Here is a 27,695-nt window from a genome sequence, read left to right as displayed (position 1 = left end):
GATCCGATATTATTGATGGTGAAATGTTAATAAATTAGTATTGTATTATTGTATATCCAATGAAATTAAGAGAAAGATTGCAGTTTCTATTTTCGGTTGGTGCACCTCTTTTTCTTTGAATGTATATTCTTTTATCACATTTATGTTTCAATATGGTATATTTACTTTTGTTTCCCAATACGGATTAATAATAGGTAATTTGAAAATAACTGATTAGTTGTGCGTGTCATTTTCAGCACTCTGATATATCATGTTGGCCATTATTTTTAAAGAACCAAGATATCAAGAGAAAATCAGCTGCCTTATTATTAAAAAAAATCGTAAGGGATCCGCGGAACCCAGTGTCTCGCCTTCTTTTGCTGTTAATCCCTCAAAAAAAATGAGGGTGAAAACATCAATAAGAATATTCCGCTCGATACTATCTTTTCATTGTAAGAAGCTTCTGTCCAACAGTCCGGAATGCGTTTCGATAAAATTGCTCCCCTTGTTTATTTCGCTCTCCTGTCAAATCATGTAATTTCGCTACCTCCAATGGTAGACGCTACAACGATGGGTGTCGTCAAGAAAGGTACGATTAAAGGAATCAGCTAGGAATTAGACGATCACCATTGGTATAGGTGAGTTGTTTAATAGTTGTTGCTTTGGGATAAATGCATGTTTTCGATTTATTCATAATCAGGAATAGCTAGAAAGGAAAGAAACGTGTTGCTACGTGAACCCGGAAAGGCCGGAACGAATTTTAAAAAAAAATCTGGAGACAATCGTTCTGAGTGTGCCACCTACACATTCAAACGTGTACACAAGCACAGTATTCCCTATCTATGTGATGTGTTTTCATAATCATGTGATATAGGGCAAAAAAAGGTAGCAGCTTTTTGTATCTTGTTGTTAAGCATTTCCAGGGGAGATAATGTTATTTTTCACGGTGTGTTCGATAGGTTTGTTACATTGTAACATTATATAATACACACTCATAAAGTGGATTAAAATAGCCTCCCACACTCAATTAACTGAATTTCAATTATTCTTTTTACCGTAGTGCTATTACATAAGACTTCGGAGGTTCATATCACTTATATTCAACGTTTTTATATCGGATTTTTTTTCACTATTGATGTTGAACGGTTCAAAGTAATAAAAAAAAATCCGATAAAACCGTTGAATGTAAATGATATGAATCTCAGAAGTCTTATATATTGTCCTCTAATATAAGACCGGAGGTTCATATCATTTACATTCAACGTTTTTTATCGAACTTTTGTTTACTATCAATGTTGAACGGTTCAACGGTTCGACATTGGTAGTTAAAAAAAAATCCGATAAAAAATAACGGTTCAACATTGATATTAAAAAAAAATCCGATAAACATGTTGAATGTAAATGAAATGAAACTCTGAAGCCTTACATTATAGGACTATCGTTTATTAGTTCTTTATCCTAACTAAATGTTTTTTGTGGTGTACATTACAAAAAAAAGGGGGGGGGGTTCAAAAACACCAAAATACCTTAACAATCCTACAATATCTGTTTACAGAATGAGAGAGATATTTGTATTCTTAAACTAATTTTTCTCACATGTTTGTTAGATATGTTGAAAATACAGACAAAATTAATGTTTAGTACGTATATCCATCCCCTCTTTTTCAATTCATTAGTTGAAGATACAGCTCTGAAGAATATGCAATAACCTACATTATTCTAACATGTGAAGACCAATGAAAACATTTGATATGATTTGAAAACAAGGCCAATTAAGTAGGAACTTTCGGTTTCGTAGACATAAATTATAATTCAACATTTTCGATTAATATTTTAAATTTTCTTTATTTCATATTCTAGTATATTAAATAACATGTTTATATTTTGTGATGCATCTGATGTATAAATCCAGTGTCAGATCCGGGAAAGAGCTCTTAGTTCCGATCCGTTTGTACGGGGAACATGTAGTTGCAACCCCCTCTTTAATTGCCTGTTCGATTTTTATGTTTGCAGTGTCGAAAAGGGAGATAGACAGCAGTTTTATCAAGAAGTTATGTGAAAGTTCTGCTATATACATTCGACAGTTAGGAATTATTCTGAAGTACACATGTCGACCAGAGGCATAGAACAGAGAGGAGAGGTTTTAAAGTACCAGATGCTTATCTGAGATTCCAATTTGAACTAAAGAAAGCAATATATAAAGATATGTAGGAGAAATAATCTATATGAATAAAGTTATGCCACAAAAGGAACTTGTTTTTTTTTATATACATAATTTGTCAAACGTATGGATCATAACAGAAGAGATGTGAATGCATCCTTCATAGCCTTGAAATACTGATGGTAATAATTTATATAATTTTTGAGATGATATAGCAGTGCCATTGGTTTCCTCTTTCTCCTTCTTCATAGAACTTGATCAGCTGAACCCTTCTTTTTTTTAAATTAGAGCCCTGTTCAAGAACAGAATAAAGAACATATGCTTAATTTTCGTTATCTTTTAGAATCATCATTTTTTTTTAAAATAAAACAGGTTGTACATTCTACTAAAATATGCTAGTCAACCGTAAATGTTAACACCCCAAAAAAGGTCTTTAAATTAGTATAGTCATATTTCAACTTACAAAATATGTCAAAGGTTTAAGCATCCCAAACATTACCATGTGACTTGAATTTTTGATTTGTCAATATCAAGCAAACTCGATATTTCCAATAACATCATAATAGTTCCGTTTTTATTATTAAAACAACAAAGGACTAACTCTTGTACAAAACTGTAACAGATTATCAAAAACTGTCTAGTAAGTACAATTTTAACCCAAGCCGCTGCTCTTTTAAGCACCGTCTTAGCAACGGCTTGGTTGATTGTAAGTGTTTGGTGCAAAGACTGAAGACTTGAGACAATAACATGGAGGTAAGAAGATGTATAAGAACAACGTTTTAAAGAAAAAAGGCGGATTCTGGGGGGGGGGGGGGGGGCTTTCGTCGGGAAAATATGTTTGATTAAACATAGGGAATCACTGAAGCATGACTGGAGCGAGCTCCCCTTAGCTCAGTTAGCCCACCCCCCTTTTCCCTCCTAATGTAAAATTCTAGATCCGCCACTGAATATTGGTTTGAACAGTGCGATGGAAGTCTTCAAATGTATAAAAAAAAAATGAGTCTTTGTGCTGGTTATTTACATACGGGAACGAAAATTTAACTTCAAATTGTGAAAAAGAGTGAGGGGTAAGATTCATTCAACAAAAATATCGTCTGATCCAAAATTCGTTCGAAAAAATATTGTTGTCAGGCAAAATTTAAAACCAGAAAAAATATTATGAATTCTGATCTTCCTAAACCTTAAAGTGTTAAGTTTTGAAAGAAAAAAATATTTTATTGGTGGAGGCGGACAATAAATGGTCGCGCTCAGACAAGAAAACCATACCCCGTTTAAAGTTAAATGAATAACTTAATTCCTTGTTGATGGATTGTTTCCTGGCTTGCTTTGGTAGAGTATTGTTGCATGTTTCACATTCGAGTAATATATATACGCATGTGTAGTACATGAAATATGAAGACACCGGTGTACTACTATAGTACTTGACTTGTAATAGTGAGCATGTATGAGAAAAATAGAGTGAGCCAATTGTAAGATGCTATAAGATAGACTAACAAGAATGTGTCAATAGTACACGGATGCCCCACTCGCACTTTTTTTTTACATGTTCAGTGGACCGTGAAATTGGGGTCAATATTTAATTTGGCGTTAAAATTAGAAAGATCATATAGGGAACATATTTACTAAGTTTCAAGTTGATCAAGTTGATTGGACTTCAACTTCATCAAAAACTACCTTGACCAAAAACTTTAACCTGAAGCGGGACGAACGAACGAACGAACGATCGGACGCACAGACCAGAAAACATAATGCCTCTCTACTATAGGTGGGGCAATAAAAATGTATCGAAAATATAGCACAAAAGAAATCATGAAATAACTCAGTGCAATCCCAATCTAAGATGCAAACACATCAAAAGAAAAACAAAATCACACCATATCTCCACATGACACAAAACAAAAACCAACTGCAATCAACAAATAAGACGCAAAGAGTCACAAGAAGTTAAAAAAAAATCCATTCGCGGGCAACTACCGACTTATTATACTGTATGATCGAACACAAACATATTAGCCAAAATATGACACCAAAGAAATAAGACGCAAACTAAATTACAAGATCAATAAATGATGTATAAAAAATAATTCCGAGCGACAATTGGTTAACACAAACAAAAGGAATACAACGATATAAATATATGCAACTTCACAATGATCAACCAATCCGGGTTACTGTATAACTAAGATGTAATAAAATGTGGAACAAAACTTTTTTAAATAATACAGAAATTATGACTGTCGGTGTAAATGTAATTGTTTAAGAAAAAAACATGTCAAACATGCAAATATTATTTAAAATAAATTAGTTTTAATCACTTAAAAGTCATGTGATGTTACATATATAGGACGGGTGTGTTCGATGTGTAAATTTATTAACAAAACCCCGTCATATAACATCCAACTTTGAAATTGCGTCCAAATGTCAATTTTAGGTGTGCCACTTTGGGAATGGTCTTAAACGATTGACAATTCATTTCTCAATTTTTGTAATTTTCCACAGATTTTTTCTATGTCGGGCAAAAAAAAGAAGCAGTTTTTAAGGAGACCCCCTAAATGACGTAACAGCTTGACTTATGGTCGTTTTAAAAACGATTGTTTGCAGGTTGCATTGTTAACAATTGTACAATATGAAAATTAAACATCGTGAATGCAAATATTTATAATGACTTTACGGAAAGTAACTTTTGTGACATCTTGACAACCGTATACAAAGTTTGTTTCACTTTTCTACCTTCTAAACACAAGAGGTCGAATTCTTTTGTTCTAATTAAACCGCATATCGGACTGCAAGATTGGTAAAAATTAAGGATAGTTTATGAATCTAATAAATGTTTTAAAAACTGTAGACTGTATGTAATATTAACTGGAAGAAAAACTAAGGTCATTTATAAGTAAAATACGGATAAACAGGTACAAAATTTTAACAAAATGTCCTTCTAGATACTAGCTTTTAATCATGAACAAGCTTCAGTCCATGTTTGGTACAAATCCAGAATAGTATAAGAAAGTTATTAAAATTTAAAAAAGACTTGAACCACAAAGTCAATGTATTGTATCCTGGCAGAAAACTTAAGTCTATTTATAAGTAAAATACAGAAAAAATGGATATTCTTTTTTTCAAAATTTACTTCTGGATACTATCTTATGATCATAAACAAGCTGCTGTCCAAGTTTGGTAGAAATCCAGAATAGTTTAAGAAAGTTATTCAAATTTCAAAAACTTTAACCACAGAGTGAATATTTGTGAACGCCGACGCCGACAGAATGTAGGATCGCTATGTCTCCCTTTTTCGACTAAAGTCGAAGGCTCGACAAAAATTGTTGTCCTTTGCAGTCATGATCGGATTCCGACAATCTCTATATGTCACTGTTTTTTTGAAAGGCAAGTGATCACATTGAGAGATCTGAACACGCACCTACATCTGAACTACTAGTTTTTTTTCCCCGTCTTTTTCTTAATTTTTGCAAATATTTCAGTGGCAATATTACACGAGATTCAGCATAAGAACATTTTTCTATATGAGTTGAATACTCTTTTACAAGACGGACCCTGGTGTGATGGTTACAGTTTAGCACTCCGAAAGATATGTTACTCTACATAAATACATGTATGTGTGTGTTAAATATTTCTCTTGTCGGTGACTTGTAAATCCAAATATACAGTGTGGAACTTTTGTTGTGGTCATCAATAGGACCAAATAACGAGGTAAGGTGTTTGATATTCCCATATTGCTATGACGTCTAGCGGTCGTACATGTATGTTTTAATCTGCTGGTCGTACAGTTTGCTGCATGTAGCTACAGTTTGAAGAAATACAACAACATATAATTTTTTTTGGTGCTTAAATTATGTAAGCCTTTACAAAGCATTAAAGAAATATTGAGTATGATTTATTTTATAATACGGTGCTAAATTTTCATTGATTTCGACAGCAAGCAACCGATGTAAAATTTTGTATGCTTCTTACAGTGATTTTTAAATGGCGTTATTCTTAAATAGCGTTTGATATTTCTTACTCTACAAATAACTCGTGTTCATGTATTTGTGCTCCACCTCCCCAAAAGATAAAGAAAAAATAGAGGGAAAGAGAGACGTAAGATACCAAAGGAATATTTTAGGAAAGATGGATGACACTTGGATAATTTATGTCGTCGCATGTGAAATAAATAATATTTCAAACACTTCACACATTAACGGCCAGTGGCAAGTTAAATACATATTCAGAACTAGAACATATTGACTGATGAATTTTGACCCGGTTTTGTATAACCCGACAGGCTGAACCGGATAAATATAAATGTGAAATTAAGTTTTGATGAATTGTTTATACATGTAGTATAGAAGACTATACAGTAATGACGTTGCATGTGATATGAGAAAACTTACAGTCGACAGAAACTCCTTGTTCTTGTTTACGTCCCTATGCTGGACTGAAAACTACAAGTTCTGGAAGCTGTACGCTTACATGCTGTTTCTCTTGGTAATAATATATTGTTATTTTTTTCCGGAAAATATACGCTGAATCCCACATACCGCATCGCGACGATACGCTGCCAACAGCTGGGTTATACACTAATGACAGGACGTTTGCCCGTATTGTGACAGGATATTCATGCACCGGAACTTTCTTGTTACTTGATAGATTATTTTAATATTTGAATACCTTAAGCTTGGGTCACACATTCACGATTTTTACTGACGTCCTTGACAGGACCATTCCCGATTAAAATTTGTCAAAAGTCTGATCAAGATCCTGTGAATCGTGGATGGAAATTCGATTTGTATCTTTCGCCAGGTAAAATTCGACCGAGTCTGTCACGACTGCGTCCCGATTCTACCGAATGTAATCAGACAGAGATCAGATAGTGACAAGACAGTGAACAGACGCTGACGGAAGTTATCCGTTCGAAAACTGTCGGCATAATCGGGATGATCAGGTACTGTCGGAACGTAATCCTATCACGGTCCGCTCTATCGCATTGCAAACGGCTTTGTCTGGTCTCAGTCGTATTGTATTCTGTTATTGTCGGGACTTCTCCAGATCATTCCCGTTCCACAGGACACCGTCCCGAATACACAGAACATTGTTAGGAATTCGATCAGATACAGCAGAATCTGTCACGACATAGGCACGATTGTAATCCGACTAGACAAAATCGGCTGAGTTTCCCCGAATGTTACGGGACGCACCTAACTGTCGGGGTGCTTTGCCAAACTATTCGGACCCTTCCCGACCAGTAGGAATCTGTTACGAACTAAAACGACTGCGTTCAGACAATAATAGGACATTCCAGATAATTGAGGATACTAATCCGACTTTTTCACTTTTCGTGTCGTATCGCTGTCTGATCTCAAACGGGAGCAATAATCGGCAATGTGTGAACCCCGCATTAGAGATACAAGACTATTTTTTTATGAAAATCTAACAAAAATAGTTTAAAAAAGTATTTTTGAGCAAAAACAATTGACCGGACGGATTTCGCTTTATGTATGCTTTACGTATATTGAACTGATCGACAAAACGTGTTAATATCTCTTTTGATTTACAGTATTTGTTCATACCACTAAGAAATCTGCGAGATTAATAGTTATCTTATATGAAAATTTAAACTTTATAGTAAAACAAATTGTTTTTCTACAAAAAAAAAATTGACCGGACGGATTTCATATTCGCCAATTTACGTGTTGATTATATTGATCGACAAAAATTTTTAATATCTCTTTTGTTTTACAATATTTTTTCATACAACTAAGAAATCTGCGAGATCAATAAATATTTTATTTGAAATTATATAAACTTTACAGTAAACTTAAAGTATTTTATTTTATATACAAAAATGAGTTGAGCGGACGGTAATTCATATCAAGACCATATCAAGACCACTATCGGCTATTTTTGTTGCCATACATTGTGATTGTGTCCATTTCAAGTAGCATTTTCATTGTTGCACTTAAATCAAAATGTGGTTTGCTTTTTTCTGCTTTAGTGAAACGTCCCTTCGAGCGGGTCGCCATTTTAGAAATTAGCAACCACTGCGACGGAATCGAAAACGGCGACGTCATAATACGGCCACGACACTATAGCGGCACCGAGAGCAATGTGTATAAACAATAGTGTGATTTCCCTTTAAAGTCCACAATAGCAAGTTCCGCTAAAGTCCACAAAAAAGCACCGTTAACCCTTTCGCTGCCAAACAAATTTAAACAAAACCCTTCAGTGCCCTGAATATCTTTTTTGATTGTCTTTACGATAACGCAAAAAATGTCGACGTCATAGTATAGGTATGAAAGCGCCAAAAGATGTTAACTGCAAGTGGCGGGAAAATTAAACTTTTTTTACTAATAATCCATTTTCTTACATATCAGGGCCGTAACTAGCCTCTTTTAATAATGAGGCAAAATATATTCGCTGAGCGTAGCGAGGCGAAAAAAATTTTGGCGAAGTGTCTGGGGGCCGCTCAAGGCCCCCAGAAGCTTTGAGTAAAATAACGCAAAATCGTGCATTCTGAGCGTTCCACGGACTCTTTCTAACATTGAAACGCAAATAATCTTTAGCTATTTTTTCGACAATATTCTGGTCTCAATGCAAAAACATAGATTCATTATAATTTAAGACTTTTAGGTTTTAGGGGCAATATTAAAAGACCGATATGTAGGATAAAGTAAAATTCGTATTTCTCATAATCATTAATTCCGGGTCTGTCTGTCTGCTCTTGTCTTGTATTGTGCTGACTTTGATGATTTTTTTTATGACTAGATTTAAAAATAGTGACAGTGCAGTATTAATTAATATACTTTAAGTACTAGTACTGCTTGATTCAACACTAGGGACCATCTTGACTTTCTTTTACAGTATTAATGATTCTTTTATTTTTGAGTACCCTCAGATGAAGAACAGGAATAAAAATTTTGACCATTGATCATTTGTATTTTTTCTATACATTGACTTTGTGTGCGATAAGTTCCCGTGTATGTTTACCCCATATTCCTTTATTTTCTGTCTGAACACGACTTAATGCAAGTTTAACCCTTCAATGTTAAAGGTCATATGGCAATACATTGTTGTTGTTTTTTTTTCAAATGATTTGGTACCGGGAAATCGGTGGTTTTACTTAATTTATACCATGTCAGCTATGTAGTTTTGTCCACAGGTGCTTGGGTATATGATACATATATATTTTTATTTTTTTGTTGTTGTTGATCAAAATAGTCAATTTTCTATATTTATAATACATATGTATCACTTTTGTGCATGTCTCAGAGAAAATACCCAATTTTACAATCCATACTAAGAAAAATTGGGTATTTTCTCTGAGTCGTTTAGATCACTCGAAACTAGGTGTGACATGCACAAAAGTGATATATATGCATTATTAATATAGAAAATTGAATATCTTAAATCAACGAGAGAAAAATATATCTGTATCATATGCCCAAGGCCTGTGGTTAAATATACAAAAAAGGCAGTTTTGTATTCTTTGATATCAAGTTCTATTATCGATGCAGAAAAGACATTTTTTTCTGTGTCCAGTAGCATCGCACAATATCTGGACATTGGTGGACATGCAACATTGCGCACGTTTAGAAATGAAAATCAACACTCAGACTATAGCCATAAAGTAGGAAAATAAAAGAACAAAAGACCGTGAAACCCGAGACACAGAAGTACCAACGACCATCAACTCCGAAAACCAAAAGTAAAATAGAAACATGGATCACGAAAAAAATGCAGGGGCGACATCAGGGAGTGAAGAGAACTTGCTTCTTGCACGACACTTTCCGTGAAAACAATTTGATATGAAGACAATCTTTTTCTTTCCGTCTTTTTTTTTTCCATTCAACGATACGACTTCATGTAACAAGGTGTGTTTTGTTGTTTTGTTTGGAAAAGTACTTTTAAGTTATAAAAAAGACACGTGTTTTACCTATATAGCTACACATAATACACATTCATAAAAATATAAATCTTACCTTGCCATTTTCTCCAGACCAGTGTACAACAGCTTGAGAGTGGAGTTTGTCGGGAATTCTGAATACACTCGATGACAACAACGAGTTATGTTTTACATTAGATTCTGTGGGAACTGAGCCAACGTCCGATACATCTCGTCTTTTTCTATCGAAAACCTGATTAAGATTGTAATCGTTTAAGTAAACGATGACTGTCTGCTTATGCCTCTGCGATTCCCTGCTGAAAATTTTCAGAACAAAAAAACAAAAGACAAAAAACAAAGAACAAAAGACCGTGAAACCCGAGACACAGAAGTACAAACGACCATCAACTCCGAAAACCAAAAGTAAAATAGAAACATGGATCACGAAAAAAATGCAGGGGCGACATCAGGGAGTGAAGAGAACTTGCTTCTTGCACGACACTTTCCGTGAAAACAATTTGATATGAAGACAATCTTTTTCTTTCCGTCTTTTTTTTTTTTGTTGTTAAAATTTCCAGCATGAGGCATTTGCCTCATTTGCCTATGAAGACATGAAGACAATATATAAGAAGATATTCTGGTCCCGGTTCTAATAATAGCAATAAGATAAGGTAAAATATTTTTTTTTTTTGAGGGAGGGGTAACTATTTTATGTGTTCCATGAAACATTACAAAATAAGTGCACCGATTTTAAGTTTGACTTTACTTCTTTTAGTTGCCCTCACTTGAATTAATACCAGAAATTCCCTACTATAAAGAAGGTAACCTGTCTAAAGATCATATACATTGTACTCCCGAGTCAATACGAAAAGAGATAATGCAAATTAATTTGTCACTACTTATAAATTAAAGAAAGTTTGTCATTATTTTTGGTGAACAACTTCATTATATGAGCTTGGAATACAAAATTTAGGATTCATATAAACATTACTCAAGAAAAATATTTAATTCGTCGGTGTTACATCGTCTGTCGTGTTTCTTATATTTACTGCATGGTTTATGAACAATTTTACGACAGAGAGCACACATGCATATACATTTTTCATGCAGCCTTTTCCTGCCACCAGGGACATTTCGTCCAGAACATACAGAACACATTCTTCTTTTCGACCCGGTTATTTCTCAAATGTCGTTTTATTTTTATTATATGATCTTCGGAAATGCCATCAAATAATTAATTGTATAAAATGAAGACCTGATCGAACATTGTCAGAGTTCTTTTAGCAGAGGTTTCCCGATTTGCTACCGTACCAACCGTAGTACAAAGTGGGAGCCGTCATTTAACTTTTGGAAATTATTGATGTATACACTTAATATCAACGAATGTTTTAGGAATCATATGCAGAACTGTTTTAATAATTTTTAGCTGTAATTTGGGACTAATTTCATGTGGTTATTTCTTGTATTCATAGGAAACAATATTGTGTGCACTCGATTATGCTTTCAAGGAACCGTTGCAAGTAACCGTTGGTGCGAAAGGTTTAAAGTTAAGAGTTATTTCCCCGTGAAACTACATAGACACAAAGAAGCTACATTACAAAACAAATTTAAAACCTTAGTCCTATATAAATATTGTTCGTAATAACTTTAATAATATGTATCATTATAAAATGTTAAAGTTTTGTATTTATTTTGGTAAGTTTTTAGAAAACATGAACAAATAAAATGTATTTTAACAAAATAAATTGACCTCAATAACAAAAGAATTATGATAAAATAAATTTAAAACCAAATCACATGTCCGTGCAAGGTCTGTAAAGTCCGGAATAAAGTTATAAAAAAGACAAGGTCGTTTAAAACGTCAATTTGAACAATTCCGCATATAGCTATGACTGATATCGTATTTACTTGGCATCCTTCCTTTTAATCAACATCATGCGTCGCGGGTGTTTCCTTGCAATGGATGAGCGTGTGAACATGAAGGTTTAACAATTGTATCCAAAATAGACTCCTCAGATGAGCTCCCTCGACGATCACAAACTTCAACTAGATTTGAATTGTGACGTTTTCTAGACCTCTTTCTAGGCTGAATATTGTCATCTTGCTCCAACTTGCGTTTGGGACTAGGGCAGCTTGAGGGACAAGGGCAGCTTGACGACCTAAAATATATAGTAGGTCAGTCAGTCGTGCTTAAAGTTTACATTTAAAGTTTTTAGGAAGGAAAAGGGAGGAGAAAAGGGGGAAGGGAGGGGGGTGGGGCTCAAAGAGATAGATAAACAAATTTAATTTAATTCATTCATAATGATTGTTTTTTCAAAATGTACATAACACCGAGATTCCGTTAGTTGGACAATGCAATTATATATGGAAATTTCACTTAAAAATACAAGAATAATTTGTATTTACCTTTCAAAATAAGAAGTCAACTTCTTCATATTGACGAGATGTTTTGACAATTTAATTACATGTATACAGGTGATACGCATTGATCCGTATTCTATCATTGTCGGCGTTTTGCATTTGCGCCGATCTGCATTTCATTTGCGCCGATTTTTTTTTACAGGTAAATTACAGGTGAATAGATATTAGAAGAAGTGGTATGAGTGCCAATGAATGAACTCTCAATCCAAGTCATGTTCTTTTTCTTTTATCATTATAGACCTCCTCAGTTAGCCACTTGTACAAATTTAATGAATTATCAATCATAACTTGTATATAACTGTTGTCCCCTGCTCACCACGGGTAGTGGAAGAAGTCCTACAAGATACATCTCCAGACTTTACATTGACTGTACCCGCTGTCTTTCGGACATCTACCACATGGAACCTTATGCTCGTTCTGTGTTTTGACAATAGAATCCGTGGTGACTCTGGCTGTACACGATTTTATGGTACATTAGTAAAATGTGTTTCAGGACACTTATCTTCCGATATGTATGGCCCTCAATGATTAAAGAATTGACTCCTCGACTCGTTTCAGTGTACAATATGTCTATCATGTTACTATGTCATAGGAGCAAATATAAAATCATTGTGACACCTCCAGGTATCCAGGTAATCCATAACCAATTAGTTCGATGAAAGGATTAATCTAAAGTGTTAATTTGTTAATTAGCTAGTTATTGAAAAAATAGACACTTTAAAAAATTTGAGGTTCGTCACTGTTTATTGTTTTAAGTACAGGTCTTCCTAAGAATCAAGCAAATGGTGATATAGTTAAATTTTAATATTTAGAAAGAAATGTGGTTTTCATATCTATTTAAGTGTAAAATTATGATTTATCATTAAAAAAAAATCTGCAAATAAATCGTTGCCATGGTAACGGTGTTTAAACCATAAATCCAAAAATTGCCGTTTTTCATTGAAAAATCTTGTTTTTCATCACTTTTTAAACATAAAAAAATCAATTTATATCTCAAATATTAATCTGATTTAGGATATAATATCATTTAACAACTTAAAAGAATGAAATTCAAGTGAAGAGAGGATATCTAAAGATTTGCCTTTATATCTCTTTGGTGATTTTAATATCTGTTGATTTTCAAAAAGCCATTTGGCTATATTTTCATGAAATTCACCGAACTTCAAAGTCTTAAAAAAAAATTGATGGAGCCAGTACATCTACAAACCTTTGAATTTTATACAGTTCATATATTGGTTTGTAATAAAAAATAACGAAAACCGTGTGACTTCTATCATGAAATAATTTATTTTGTGCATAAAAAATCAATATTTCAGAAAAAATATCAAAATTACAATTCCTCTGAAGAGGTTAACTGTGATTGTTTTCATTACACTATACATCATGAACAATCAAATATGAAAATAGTAGTGATCAGACAATGCTAAGAAGGTTATTATATATCATGTTTCCCACTTTTAATAACATTTAAGGATGCTGCTGATAAATTTTTGGTTGGAAATTTTGGAAACCCTTTGGTTATATCGATCACTAAACCAGAATTTTTTTTACATTAATTTCAAAATTTCTCAGTTAAATTTATATATCTTAATAAAGCATTTACCAAATAACACAACTCTAGTTAGATTTTCAACCTCTATGGAAAGACTGAAATTATCAATACAATGGCAATGAAAATCCAGATAAATCTAATTTCCCGCCAAATTTTAATGTCTTTACTTAGAAATGAGCACACTAATAATATACTTATATATGTTTGTGTTGAAGTAAATTATTTTTAATTTCTTATAAGACAATTCCTTAAATGGTCCCAAATTTATGAATTTATATCTATTTCTATACATTGTAATTACTAGCTTTACTGGGGAAAAAGTTGTCTTCAGAATGCTTTCTTGTGTAGAAATGCAACTTTTCCACTATTCAATTGTTTCATTTGGACAAAAAAAACCTACTTATGCAATAAGTCACAGAAAGCTAATTCAATATACATAATTTTTGTAACAAATCATCAAATTTTGCAAAATCTGTTCTATGGCTTGAAAGAAGTTGCTCTGTCAAACTGCATGTGGAATATCTTTTTTTACTTTTAAAGAGCTATATATCTTCAAAGAATTTCATGGGATCAAAATTTTCTGATAATATGCACAGCTGTGTCCTAAATAACTACTAAGTTTCATGAAATTCTCCCGAGTTGTTTTAGGAGTTGAGCAGAGTTTCAGGATTTGATCTGACAAATTGTTTCAGTTGAAGATTTATGGAATTTTCAAAAAACTTAAACCCGAACAAAATTCAGGGATTTGAAATATCTTTATTGTGTTCTTATTACTGTCAAAGTTTCATGAAATTCTGTTACATAGTTTCAGAGGGGATTTATTTTTATTTTATCTTTATTGAGAACCATGCATAATTGGGATGGACAAAAGACAACTATAAAATCTTCTCCCAAACTTCATTCAAAAGGGATAATGACCGATTTTTAAACCCTTTTCATGTTTTTGTTCAGTATAAACCCCCCCCCCCCCATAACAAAAGTCCATACAACCTATATAAAAATACATTAAAATAAGAAATGTGTCAATGTGTTTGAAGAATGTTTTGGCGAACTTCATTTTCCTCAATGGATGACAACACAGCAGCCAAGTCTTCATCATTCAAATTGTCCTGTTCTCTTCTGGAAAGCTGATTCTGCCTGGATAATAAAGCCAGTCTAGAAAAGTATGAGGCCACCTGTGATGTAAGGAGGTATTCTTCTGGTTGAAACATTTTTCTTCCTTCCTCATCCAAACTATTTCTAATCAACAAGGCTGCTTCAGATGGACAAATTTTTTTCCCTGTAGTTTGTCCAATGGTGAAAAGATGTAAAAGATAATCTTTCACAGCTTTTGAGTGCCTAATAACTTTTTTCCCTTTTCTAAGAGCCCATCCACAATCTACTTGGTGTTCATTTATCTCATTTAATGATTCTTGGACTTTTTCTAAATTTCTCAGTCTGATATCAACATCTTTACAAACATCTGCCCATTTTAATTTGATGTCATCATACGTTGATTTTCTTTCCAATTTGTAAACATGACGACCAAACTCTATATGATTTTGTAGTTTGGAGAAGAATTGGTATTGTTTCGTGCAGCCGATTTCAGAGCAATTAAAAACTGAAGAACTTGAGTTAGATAAATTTTCTAAGTCCTCAGTTCTTGTGGCTTCCTGTTCTAATTCTACGTTGTCTTCTGATTGGACTGGGTTGGCTCTTTTCTTTGGTAAGGTAACACTGCCTGTTTGTATAATATCATTAAAATCATGTGTGATTATCAAAGCTGTTTCTTCTTGATCACAAGACATTTTTTTAACCTGAAAAGAAAGAGACATTTCAATGCAATTTTTTCTGAGAATTCCGCAATATGTAGTATAAATACAATTAATTGAAAATAAATAGAATATTGGGAGTTAAAAAGGTCAAGTCAAAAATTATCTTGAGTATATAGGAAAAGTTGTGATACATTAGAGAATTTCTGCCTGAAACTGAATTCTTTTTGTAAGTGACATCATAATGAAGCTGACATATATATGTCACAATGTTTTTCTTAATATTCTAGTGAGAATCTTTACGAAAAACAAAATGTAATGCTCTGTGGATCACAGCTGTAATACTGAACCATGAACAAGTATAGACACTATATCATAGTTTAGAATACTAATAGATCCTGGTAAATTTGACACAGCACAAGTTTTTGAATAACTTAAAAATTAAATTCATTTTTTATGTATTACAGTTTTTGATATATATATAATAAGCTGAAAATCAGAAAAATACAAATAAAGACAGAATGTGTTAATGCAATCAAGATGTCCCTGCTCCCCTATAGCATTCCATCTAATGTACTCCATCTTGACCAACATTTAAACAAAATGTGTGCTGTTACCAATTCAGACATTTACATATTTTAATAGGATGACAATTATATCTGTTTATGATGGGTATATAAATCCAACAATTTGAAAGTTCTTAATTTTCATAATGAAAAAAATAATTCAAAACAAGATTATGCAATAAAATATTTCTGGTAGGGAAATTTTTCAGGGTACACAAGAAATTTATTTCAGACCTCAAAAATTTCAAATAGACATGTTTCTATGGTTATTATAAACAAATTTTATCCCCCACAGGTGTAATTGAAGTTGTGTTTATAAAATCAATATAAAGGGGCTTGATGACTTCTATATAACTGCCTAAAATGGTAAGACAATAATGTAATGAAAGATATAATACCTCTGACATAGGAATAGAATTTCCATTGCCAATACCATAGGCTTTCCAAATTATAACTTTCTCTGCCATGAACCCCAAGTTCGTTATATTTTGGACCCCTTTCCATTTATGGCTAAAAATCTGCTGTTTTTCTGTATTTATTTCAGCAACTGCTACTCTGCACCCTACTACCCCTTTTCCACTTAGAATCGCATCTCTCATATCTACAGGGTTTTGTATGTTTCCACCTGATGCGACATACATCCTCATCTTTCGTCGCATGTGCGCGATTTTGCTGTCACAATACGATTTCCCAGACTGTGCCTCACTATAATCATATCTTTGGATGAAAATATCTGAAAATAATGACAAGATCAAATATATTGCACTATAAAAAGTCTGTAATTTAGTTTAAGGAGTGTGGTACAAGAAATTGTTTGGGCTGATTATTTTGTATATCACTGAAATTGCTATCACCTTGTGTGTCTGTGATGTAGCATTTATGTATACTTTGAACTAGAAATTGTATGATCCCGGAGTCCCAATAAAGGTCATATCCCCCTCTTTACACAAATGAATGTGAGGAATGGGATACCAGGAGTCTATAAGAAAAATCTGAGCAGCTCAAGGTCATCATGTAGATGCAGGATAATTTCACTGTTACAGTGACTTGACTGATAGTGTTGCTATCCAACAATTGCAATTCATTCAAAATTTTGACCAAATTGCAATTTGTTTTATTAAACCAAATTGTTCAACTGGTCAGAAATTTGAACAAATTGTTCAGTCAAAATGTGAAAGTGCAAGGTGATAAAATAAATCATACTTACAATCCTATAAGACTTTAACTCCACTGTGTTGATGTTATTTTTTAAATTAGTTTATCAATCTGTATAGGTATATATAGCTATTACCATACTAAAGGTGAACTGTTTTATTTGTAATTGCTATAAAAATGTCCAAACTAAGCTTTTATATAGTTTTTCTTTCAAAATGTATTCTATATTCATAAGAATCACACAGTATATGAATAAAAACATCATATTCAGTAAAATAATTTGTAAAATTGCAATATATTTGTAGGAAGGGGAGATAACGAACTCAATTTTTTTTTGTTCTGCATTTTTAAATGAAATCAAAGAGGTTTGCCTGTTGAAAGGAAATAAAACAAGAAGTAATTGTAACAGGATGCTGTTATGAAGTCTCCCAAACAAAGCTCCCATAATTCGCTATTCCCATTCCTTTGATTTGCTTTATTGTCCTATACAAGAATATATATGGTTTAGGGATGGGAATCTTGACCATTTATTGAGGGGGTGGGGTGACCCCCATGGACTTAACCTATATTTCATTTGATTTGTTTTGTTGTCCCATTCAAGAAAAAATAAATTATAGGGATCTTGACCATTTACAATTTATCAAACATGAGGGTTGGGTGTGACCCCCCAGGTACTTCCCTTTCATTTCATTTAATTTGTTTTATTGTCCCATACACAAATATATATGGTTTAGGGGTGGGGATCTCGACTGTTTACAATTTATCAAACATGAGGGTTGGGGGTGACCCCCCAGGTACTTCCCTTTTATTTCATTTAATTTGTTTTATTGTCCCATACACGAATATATATGGTTTAGGGGTGGGGATCTCGACTGTTTACAAATTTTTATAAACAAGAGGGGTGGGGGTGACCCTCAGGTACTTCCCTTCTTTTTTATTTAAATTGTTTTATTGTCCCATACATGAATGTATATGGTTTATGGGTGGGGATCTCGACTGTTGACAATTTTTCAAACAGGTACTTCCCTTTTATTCCATTATTTCATTTAAATTGTTTTATTGTCCCATACACGAATATATATGGTTTAGGGGTGGGGATCTCTACCGTTTACAAGATAATACATAGTATATTCTAAAATTGAAGGGGGTGGGGACCTGTCCTGTGATCGTTTCTGAAGACTAGGTGTGTCTATCACTTACAGTTTTCATGTTATAGTCATTTGAAAATAAAAATAATAAAATCCCGTAGGGTTCTATAGTAAACCCCTCCCTTCTTTATCAACCCCCCCCCCCAATACCTCTTTATAATAGTCTAACATTTTATGAAATACTAAGTAAATCTGACAAGCGGTTTTGGAGAACTGCTGGGGACAACTTTATTTTTAAAGTGGCGGAAGAAGAAGAAGAGGAAGAAGAAGAATATTAAAAAAAAAAAAACTGAGCAAAAACAATAAGTATCCAAACTTTGTATGGCAGACTTATTTAATGGTGTACATTCAGTAATTCTTTAATATAGAAGAAATCAGTTATTCATAATCTCAGTAAATCTAGGTCATAGTTGTTTTTTTTAATTTTGATACATGTATGCTTATTAAATATGAATAAAAAAAACAATGGCTAATGCCTTGACTGTTATTAACCTTAACCTACATGTTAGTTTTCTCGTTTGAACTGTTTTACATTGTCTTTTCATGGCCTTTTATAGCTGACTGTGGTGTATGGGTTTTGCTCATTGTTAAAGGCAATACGGTGTTTAAGGCAGTACGGTTACCTATAGATGTTAATTTCTGTGTCATTTTGGTCTTTTGTAGAGAGTAGTTTCATTTGCAATCCTACCACAGTCCCAAGATTATTCCTCTATGACTTGTACATGTTGTAGTTGCTGAGATATGGACCTTAACCAAAGTCATTTATGTGGGCAATATACCTGTAGGTCGATGTGACCTGTTTATGTTACAGATGGACGTAATTACTATTCATGCTAATTGACAATTTGTTTAGATCAGTCAGAGTTCACATTATCTATTAACCAAATTTATAATTTTCTTGAAAAAAAGTTTCACTCACATCCAACTCATTGTGATATGATATATTTGTTCTCTGTCTCAAATTGTAAAAATTGTCGGAACTGTCACTGGTAAAGTTAAAACTATGTTCTTCAGCTGCCTCTTCTTTCTATAAATATACATTAAGCATAGAATCATTGTAAAAAATTTCAATTGTTTTAAATTTGCCTTAAAAAGAAAATGGCATATACAATGATATACACATGTATGTATCTAGAATATAATAATTAATTACAGTAACAAGGACATATAGACTAATTCAGGTTAAAATTTTCATTAAGGACCAATTTGAAATGAGTTTTAAAAAAATATTGTATTGTACAGAATTTCAATACAGTATCACATAAATATACATGTACATGGTCCGAGTACACAGTTATTTGCAATTCTTTAGGACCATAAAAGAAAACTAAAAAATCCAACCTGCTCTTTCTCAATAATATTTTTACAGTGTGTTTTACTACTTTTGGGACAAAACATATCAAAATTATGGAAAACTTTATTGGCTCTAACTCAAAATATGGATAATTTTGTGTGAGAGGGTCTTGACATCTTTTGACAAGCTTCCAAAGTGCTAACTTTTAACCTTTTCTGCTGGACAAAATCACTACTTTACTTTACAATTACATTTTTTTTCATAGTATCAATTCCCCTACTTGCTATTTGGGGCATAAAACAAAGACATACATTTGGAAGGGGTATAAAAAAAAATGGCAAGTAACACCCTGTCCACACTTAGGAATATATTAGTGAACAACAAAAATCAAAGGACAATAACTGTGTATTCAGACCTAATAGGATAGAAAAAGCTGTCAAATCTTAATAAAATTTGTTATGACCAAAGCCTTAATAAATTATGAGACTGCTTATAAAGTTTCATGGCATTAGGATGTTTATTAAAGACAATATCATAAATTCTATTTTCAAATAGAAAAATTTCAACTATCAACATTTGAGGCTTAAAAAATTAAAATATTGCAAAAAAATACTTTTTAAATGCCTAAATATATAACATATCATGTATTCAAAGCAATAGAATACTCATTTGATTTATCAGACTTATCACAATTATTCAAAGGTCATATTTATATGAGTCGGTGCCAAAAAAATGAAGGTTTTCCAATGAAAGAGTACATGTACTTTAACATGAAGATGTAATATTTTTCAGCAATTTAAACTTTGTATAAATTTTAATTCTTATATGTGTATTGAATGTACTTTCAATGGAAAAAAAAATACAAATAGTATACCATATAAGTATAAAAGGGTCTTAAGCCAAGAAAGAGTTAAATAATTTAGGGTCAATTTAGGCCGTAGCTCATATTTATAATTTAAACATGCTTACTAAAGTTAAAGGACATGAAGGAAATAAAAAAATGTGTCTTTTTTTATAAGTTTTATACTCAGGTTACATGTCAGAATGATGATACAATAAATCTGAGCACAAAAAGACTTTGAGGTTAGTATTTTGGTTACCTCACTATCATTACTATCTGTGATACTGTTTAAACCTGTCTGGTATACAGTAATGTCTGGTACAACCTCCTTGAAAACATCTATACATTTTCTGCATATTCCTGAAAAGCAAATTTAAATTGTGAATAGCATTGACATGTACATGAATCTAAATTAATAGGCAATAAAAAGTTATTAAATAATGTTCACCCAATAAAAAAAAATGATGAGCTTCTTATTCCATGTGTATATACATTGTATGTATAGAATTATTGCAAAACTGCTATACTTTTAGTGCGCTTGTTGTTATGTTGTATGAGCTTTTTAAAGTGCAAAACATTAAAAGTGTATCATTGTGTATGTGTGTGAATAACTCCATGCTAAAACTCTTTGTTTTCATGTTCAACAATATAATAATGGTATATTATCGGTACAGCGTATATACATGAACATGTACGTACTAACCAAGCAGGCATGGTTGATTTACACCTGACACAGTAACGAAAATATTTCTTTTGTTTTAGTACATAATATTAACCTCAGGAACACATCATACAAATATTTCCTTACTTTGCCATTCATTCCATTATAAAAAAAATTGAAGACGTGAGTTATATTATTACATGTATAAGGAGTGTGTATACATACAATTAAACGAATACTATCCAACTTTTTATTCTTGTTGGAGATTTTTTTGTATGTCTGTTTTAAAATCACATCAGAATTGGTGTTTATTGTTTTCTGTATGTACACAACGTTCATGTAAAATGTACTTATAAACAAATTTCACTTGACTTGAGAACAACATTTTAGTAATATAACAAGGAAATTTTCATCATGCTACATGTATCTTGTAAGTCTGTTTTGAGAAAATATGAAACGATAAATTTAACATCATACCCCAATTTATGGGGATGGGCATGTGCCAATTTTGAGTTGTCAATTGTACCTCAACCAAACTCCTAACATTAATTTAGGTAGGAAACATCCACATGTATAGATTCACACATGAGATGGCAGACAATATGTCCATGGTAGAAGGGGGAGACTCAGACATGTCAGAAAAAAAGATAAAATGATAATAAAACTCCCTTTTTCAAAATTCCCAATCAAGTCCGGCATATATACATGTATATCTCCTTTTTATTGCATAAAACGCTCTAGAGGATCCTAAGGATTCTTGAATAACATTTTTTAAACAAGTTTGATGAACAAAACATTCATAAATCATCAGACTGACTTTTTCAAAAAAAATGACATGAAAAATTGCAAATCAAGGATTAGACTTCAGGTTTGGTCATCAAATAAAAATAAATAAAATACATTTATTTATATTGCATTATCAATGATTATGATACAATTAACAGGTTTCTTTTCAATTGCAAATAACTAAGCTTACAAGAATACTGTTATTCTCCAACAATACAAAAGTTATATTTAGAATTATAATTTCAGTATATCAATAATAGTAACCGAATTAAATAAATTTTCGGTTAACTTTGTTTGTATTCTGTGTAGATAGTTTTCATTAAAGTAGGGCGAGTTGGCAGACATGAAAATTATATACTAATCAAGATATTACCGTTTTCCATTAAGTGGGGCGAGTTGGCAGAAGTAATATTAAACATGATTTATCCCATTTCACATGTGGGGCGATTATTTAAAAACTGGGGTGATTTGGTAAATCAGTTTCGGGCGTGTTTATTTAAAGTGGGGCGAGTTGGTGAAAAAGTGGGGCGATTAGGGTTGGGGCGATTTGCCAGTGGGGCGATTTGTCCTGCTTCCATAAAATACATGTATCTGATAAAATGTAAACATACGGTATTAATCTGTTAATTGTAAACCTGACAGTTTTATTTTGTGGGACCCTCAACCCCCAAATTTATGTCCACCTGGATGTCTCATGTTTGAACTAGCACTTTACCAAATTTCATACCTGATCCTGCATGCACAAGCTGTGTCTGTGTACACCATATTCCATAACTCATAGGACTTGTTACTGTTCGAACTGGTTTTCCCTTCCCAACATGACCTTGGAACTGGCAAGTTGTTCTGGGCCTCCAATAGATCCCCAAATCATACCTATGTTTCGGACATATGCTTAGATTTCTATTATAATCAAATACACCTGCCCTTCTTGAAATCAGCTGACCCTCTGTTTGGGTGTCACATTTTGTCTGATTTTGGCCAGTTGGTAGTCTCAGGGAATGCAAATGACCTGATATATCCCGATTACAATCAAATAGTTTTACAAGGGACAACTCATTTTGGTAATGAGAGGAAGTTCCACACTGAGTTTTTACAAATATCCCGACATTACAACGGGGAAACATATCTTCTGCTGTCAGCTTGTTGATTTTCTAAATTGCCGCCATGATTGCTAATGTAAACAAATAATCTCTAACCAAACAACATTTACCTGCTACATATTTGTTGTCAGGTCCAATACTTTAAAAAATTCTTTGGCTTTATCATTAAATACATTATCATGACTGATTAGTCTAGAAAATAGTTCTGAAAATCAGTTTAGATAAGAAATTGGTGTTTGATTTTCGTTTTTGATAAAGGGAGGTAACTGTAGGAAGTTTGTTTGGAGGGAAATTCAAATTTCAAAACGGTCATTTACAAAAAAGAACTTTTAGACATTATCACACGGTTTTCTCTTCATAAATTATGAAAATGATCAATTTTAGATGTATTAAACTAAAATATGAATTATATGGTTGTCCATCAACTGCAATATTTAAGTTCAAGTTTCACTGTACAATCCTATGGGAAAATGGCTGAAATACCATGAAGAAATCTCATGTAAAAAGTAGTTGTTGTGCATTTTTATTGCAGTACAATTTTAAATATATTATTTTTTATATTTCTTCTTCAAAAAAATGTATACATATAATAAAATTACAGAACATCTTGTATCATAATTTTTTAAATTTGCATGGTCCTTAGCAAGAACTGTACTTAAACTTGTAAGGGAAATAATAATAACATAATAATCCTAACTGCCACACATGAATAAACCGGTTAAATGTGTGTTCATTGTTGTTTGAATATTGTAAATATTGTATGATGAATTGTCTGAATTGACTGATGTTAGTCTTTGTATTGTTTTAGTTACTTTTAGTACCTATTGATATAAATTCCGCGAGTCATTTGGTTTTTACGGGAAAAAGGGCGTGTTTTGACGTAATCTGTCACTTTGGAAAACAAACGTGGAAGCAAAACTTGAATGCCCAGCAAATAGATATCAAATCCTATAGCGGAAATTTTAATTTTTCAGCCCTGATGATTTTTTTTTTCATAATTTTTTATTATTTCTACTTTGCATATTAGTTTTTTTAATTGGTTGTGTTGTACAGTGAGTACGTATAGTCTCATGTTATATCATGATCTATCATGTTAGTCCAAATAATTAGACGTCTTATTTAAATGAAAAATTTTAATTTAAAAAGAAAATGTAAAACAATTCAAACTAGAATTTTTACCTGTCTTATTTTTTTTATAATGATAGTAGACCATTATTCTCTATTCTGTATTATTTGCATATTTTCTTTAATCACTTTTCCGTAAACCATTCTGTTACGTGTTTTCTACATTCAAGTGGTACTGATTTTTATGAATGAACGTGGTGATGATGCAATCTAATCACGTGTTGTAAACACGATTTGCATATATCCAATCAGACCTTCAACGCGGATTACTACAACATAGAAAGAATGGCCGACCAAAACACACTCGTGTATTTTACAGTACTACATGTTTTGTTAAATATTTGCTTACATACATGTCAGGGGAAAATTTTCAGCAGGGAATCGCAGAGGCATAAGCAGACAGTCATCGTTTACTTAAACGATTACAATCTTAATCAGGTTTTCGATAGAAAAAGACGAGATGTATCGGACGTTGGCTCAGTTCCCACAGAATCTAATGTAAAACATAACTCGTTGTTGTCATCGAGTGTATTCAGAATTCCCGACAAACTCCACTCTCAAGCTGTTGTACACTGGTCTGGAGAAAATGGCAAGGTAAGATTTATATTTTTATGAATGTGTATTATGTGTAGCTATATAGGTAAAACACGTGTCTTTTTTATAACTTAAAAGTACTTTTCCAAACAAAACAACAAAACACACCTTGTTACATGAAGTCGTATCGTTGAATGGAAAATTTCCAAAGTTGATAACAAATATTTAAAGGGTTTTAAAAGGCTGTTGGTCAATATTTATTTATTGAATTTTATTGAATTGTTTATGGTTATTCGTTCGGCGGTGATGCAATATTTTGATGATGCAATAAGAGAAGATCATTAACTTTGAGTGGGGGGAGTGGGTAAATCATGTATTTAGACAATTTCTCTTGTTGAGCAAATTTTTATAAAATCACTTATAAAGAAGCAAATTTGAAATTCTGTGATTTTGTAGTTTTACCAAAATTTTAAACATACAGGTTACGATTATATCTTATTATCAGTAAAATTATTAAAAAAGAAATGAACCTTTTGCTTCTTTTAAGTGGTATCAGGTCCGTTCACACCCAATACACGTTCACACCTCACATGTTCGCCCCCGAAGTCAGTTCGCACCCTACACGTTCGCGCCCAATTTTTATTCGAATTTTAGTGGAATTATTGTTGATATATATGCATGATGTTTATGTTTTTTTTCACCCTCATAGATAGTCTACCTCCAAACTCTTTTAATATGAATATAAATGCCCTGGGTCGCAACTGATATATAAGATGTATTCAACACATACAAAAAATGTTGTCAGAATCTCATTTTATATTTAGAAACAATTAAAAAGGAAATAATTATAGCAATACACTCAGTGTCTTCCCTAGAAAATTCTTGATGCATGGTGGGCCTCTAAGATGAATTTGCAACGTAGAGCGTGGCATTGTTTTGTAGAATTATTTTTATTACACTAGTGAAATGAATTGTGCATGTCAGTTTAAAAACTTCACATAAATCTGCAATACAGTCAGGAACAATACTTAACATTTTCTCTCAAGGCCAGCCTAAGGATCCAAAAGTTTTTTCAAGGGACCTGTAGAATTTTTTTAGGCTCTACCAGGTTTGTTTTTACTACAGGTACATACATATTAATAGTCTTGAATGTTCTTATATAAAAGCCAAAAATATATGTTTGAAATACCTTATACATGTAGCTTGTTTCTGATTATGATGGAAATAATAAAGGAATTAAATAAACATGAGTTTTTCAGAATTAAAATCCATTTAACCATGTATTTTCAGACTGGTGAACTTTATATATTTGTAATATTAGGGAGCTACCATTTGATTTTTATGGGGGGGGGCTAGGATGAAAAATTTTGTCCTGCATTTTTGTTTAGCTGTAATCTATGTCCTGCCTTTTTATTTTTCACTCTGTTCGGTCCTGCCTTTTTATTTTTAGTTTATCCTGACTTTTTTTTTACCTAAATTGTCGTCCTGACTTTTTTTTTTTGCAAGTGTCTCATCCTGCCTTTTTTTTTACTCAAAACTCCTGTCCTGCCTATTTTTTTCAAATTTCATCCTAGCCCCCCCATAAAAATCAAATGGTAGCTCCCTTATTGAAAAAAAAAAAAAAAAACCAGCCCCCCTTTCCATACCCCTAGATGTAAATTGTTTTAATAAAAAAAAGTATTATCAGTTTCACCCCAAGAAATTTTTAATTTTTCATGAATAAATCTTAGCAGTTAATCAAAATGATTTCCAAAATGAAATTCCTACTGTCTATAAATAACAAAAAATGTAACTGTTTCCTGTTAATAAGGGGTTTCCAGAAATTTTCCCGCCAAAAAGCACATGGCTTTCAACAATTGTAAACATAGCATTCAATTTGTGATCATGGATTACAGCTTGAAATTAATTTAATTTGGATATAGATATTCAACTTAAGGTACAGTCAAGTAATGTTTTTACTTTCTTCTGGATTAAAACTAGTTTGAAAGATCAGTTTGAAAAATAAAATAATTTTTGACATCAAAACAAAAACGATCTGAATTGTGAATATTCAGTGACCCATAAATTTTTTGAACTCTGCTACAGAGGTCAAAGCTACATCATGTTTCAACCCAATGATGTGTATTATCTGTTACAACTAATCAACTGCGTTTGATATAAATATTTCGATGTCAGACTTATGATTTCAAAACGTAAAATTTATACTGTAAAAGGTTTACTTTTTATTTTTTCACGGAAGAATATTTGGAAGCTGTATCAGGCTATAATATTTATCATTAAAACAATTTGAACTCCCGATTTCTATTATGCAATCGAAGTCTTGAATGTTGTTCTATCTAATCAACGTGGTTGTAAAATCAGAGCGTTGCATCTAATTATGATCAATTATCAGTCCAGTGAGTTTGAAACACCTGTAGAGTTTGTCTATTGTCACTTCATATTATAAGATGATAAAAATTTCACACATAGCGGGATGCATAGCGGGTATGATAAAAGCATGGCGGCCGAAATTTTATGCGTAGCGGTACCGCTATGCATGAATAGCCTAGGGAAAACACTGACACTACACAAAACATGATTACAAATTATTTACCACATAAAAAAACCGTTGTCCCAATTCCTTTCAAACAATAAAAATGAAATATTTATAGCAATACACTAACCAAAACATGATAAATATTTTACAACACATAAAGAAATGTCAGAATCTCACTTTATTTAGAATCAATGAAAAAAACATAATTATAG

The 27,695-nt window shown here is 32.4% G+C and overlaps 2 protein-coding genes and 2 long non-coding RNA genes across 4 annotated transcripts in view; 2 read left to right on the top strand and 2 right to left on the bottom strand.

Moving 5' to 3' along the window:
• The first annotated feature begins 334 nt into the window (after positions 1 to 334).
• Positions 335 to 2,231, top strand: LOC143072500 (uncharacterized). The gene is made up of 2 exons (XR_012977213.1): positions 335 to 617; positions 1,993 to 2,231. It is a non-coding gene; the product is annotated as an uncharacterized LOC143072500 (long non-coding RNA).
• Positions 2,232 to 13,698: 11,467 nt separating this feature from the next.
• LOC143072499 (uncharacterized) lies at positions 13,699 to 17,071 on the bottom strand. Its single transcript, XM_076247442.1, has 2 exons — positions 16,702 to 17,071; positions 13,699 to 15,782 (listed from the first exon to the last, which is right to left on the bottom strand). Exons 1-2 carry the CDS (start codon positions 16,960 to 16,962, stop codon positions 15,009 to 15,011), a joined length of 1,035 nt encoding a protein of 344 aa, XP_076103557.1. The 5' UTR covers positions 16,963 to 17,071; the 3' UTR covers positions 13,699 to 15,008.
• A 2,478-nt stretch (positions 17,072 to 19,549) lies between these two features.
• Positions 19,550 to 23,946, bottom strand: LOC143072498 (uncharacterized). Its single transcript, XR_012977212.1, has 3 exons — positions 22,916 to 23,946; positions 21,001 to 21,101; positions 19,550 to 19,633 (listed from the first exon to the last, which is right to left on the bottom strand). It is a non-coding gene; the product is annotated as an uncharacterized LOC143072498 (long non-coding RNA).
• A 672-nt stretch (positions 23,947 to 24,618) lies between these two features.
• LOC143072497 (VPS10 domain-containing receptor SorCS3-like) overlaps positions 24,619 to 27,695 on the top strand; it is a 137,828-nt gene continuing 134,751 nt past the window's right edge. The window contains exon 1 of the mRNA XM_076247439.1: positions 24,619 to 25,007. Within this exon, the coding sequence (XP_076103554.1) occupies positions 24,699 to 25,007 (309 nt within the window). The 5' untranslated portion in view covers positions 24,619 to 24,698. The remainder of the gene's footprint in view (positions 25,008 to 27,695) is intronic.

The sequence above is a fragment of the Mytilus galloprovincialis genome, chromosome 4, assembly GCF_965363235.1.
Source record: "Mytilus galloprovincialis chromosome 4, xbMytGall1.hap1.1, whole genome shotgun sequence".
NCBI lineage: Eukaryota > Metazoa > Mollusca > Bivalvia > Mytilida > Mytilidae > Mytilus > Mytilus galloprovincialis.
Note: the sequence above shows the minus strand (reverse complement) of the source record. Positions and strands in the feature narration are given on the sequence as shown.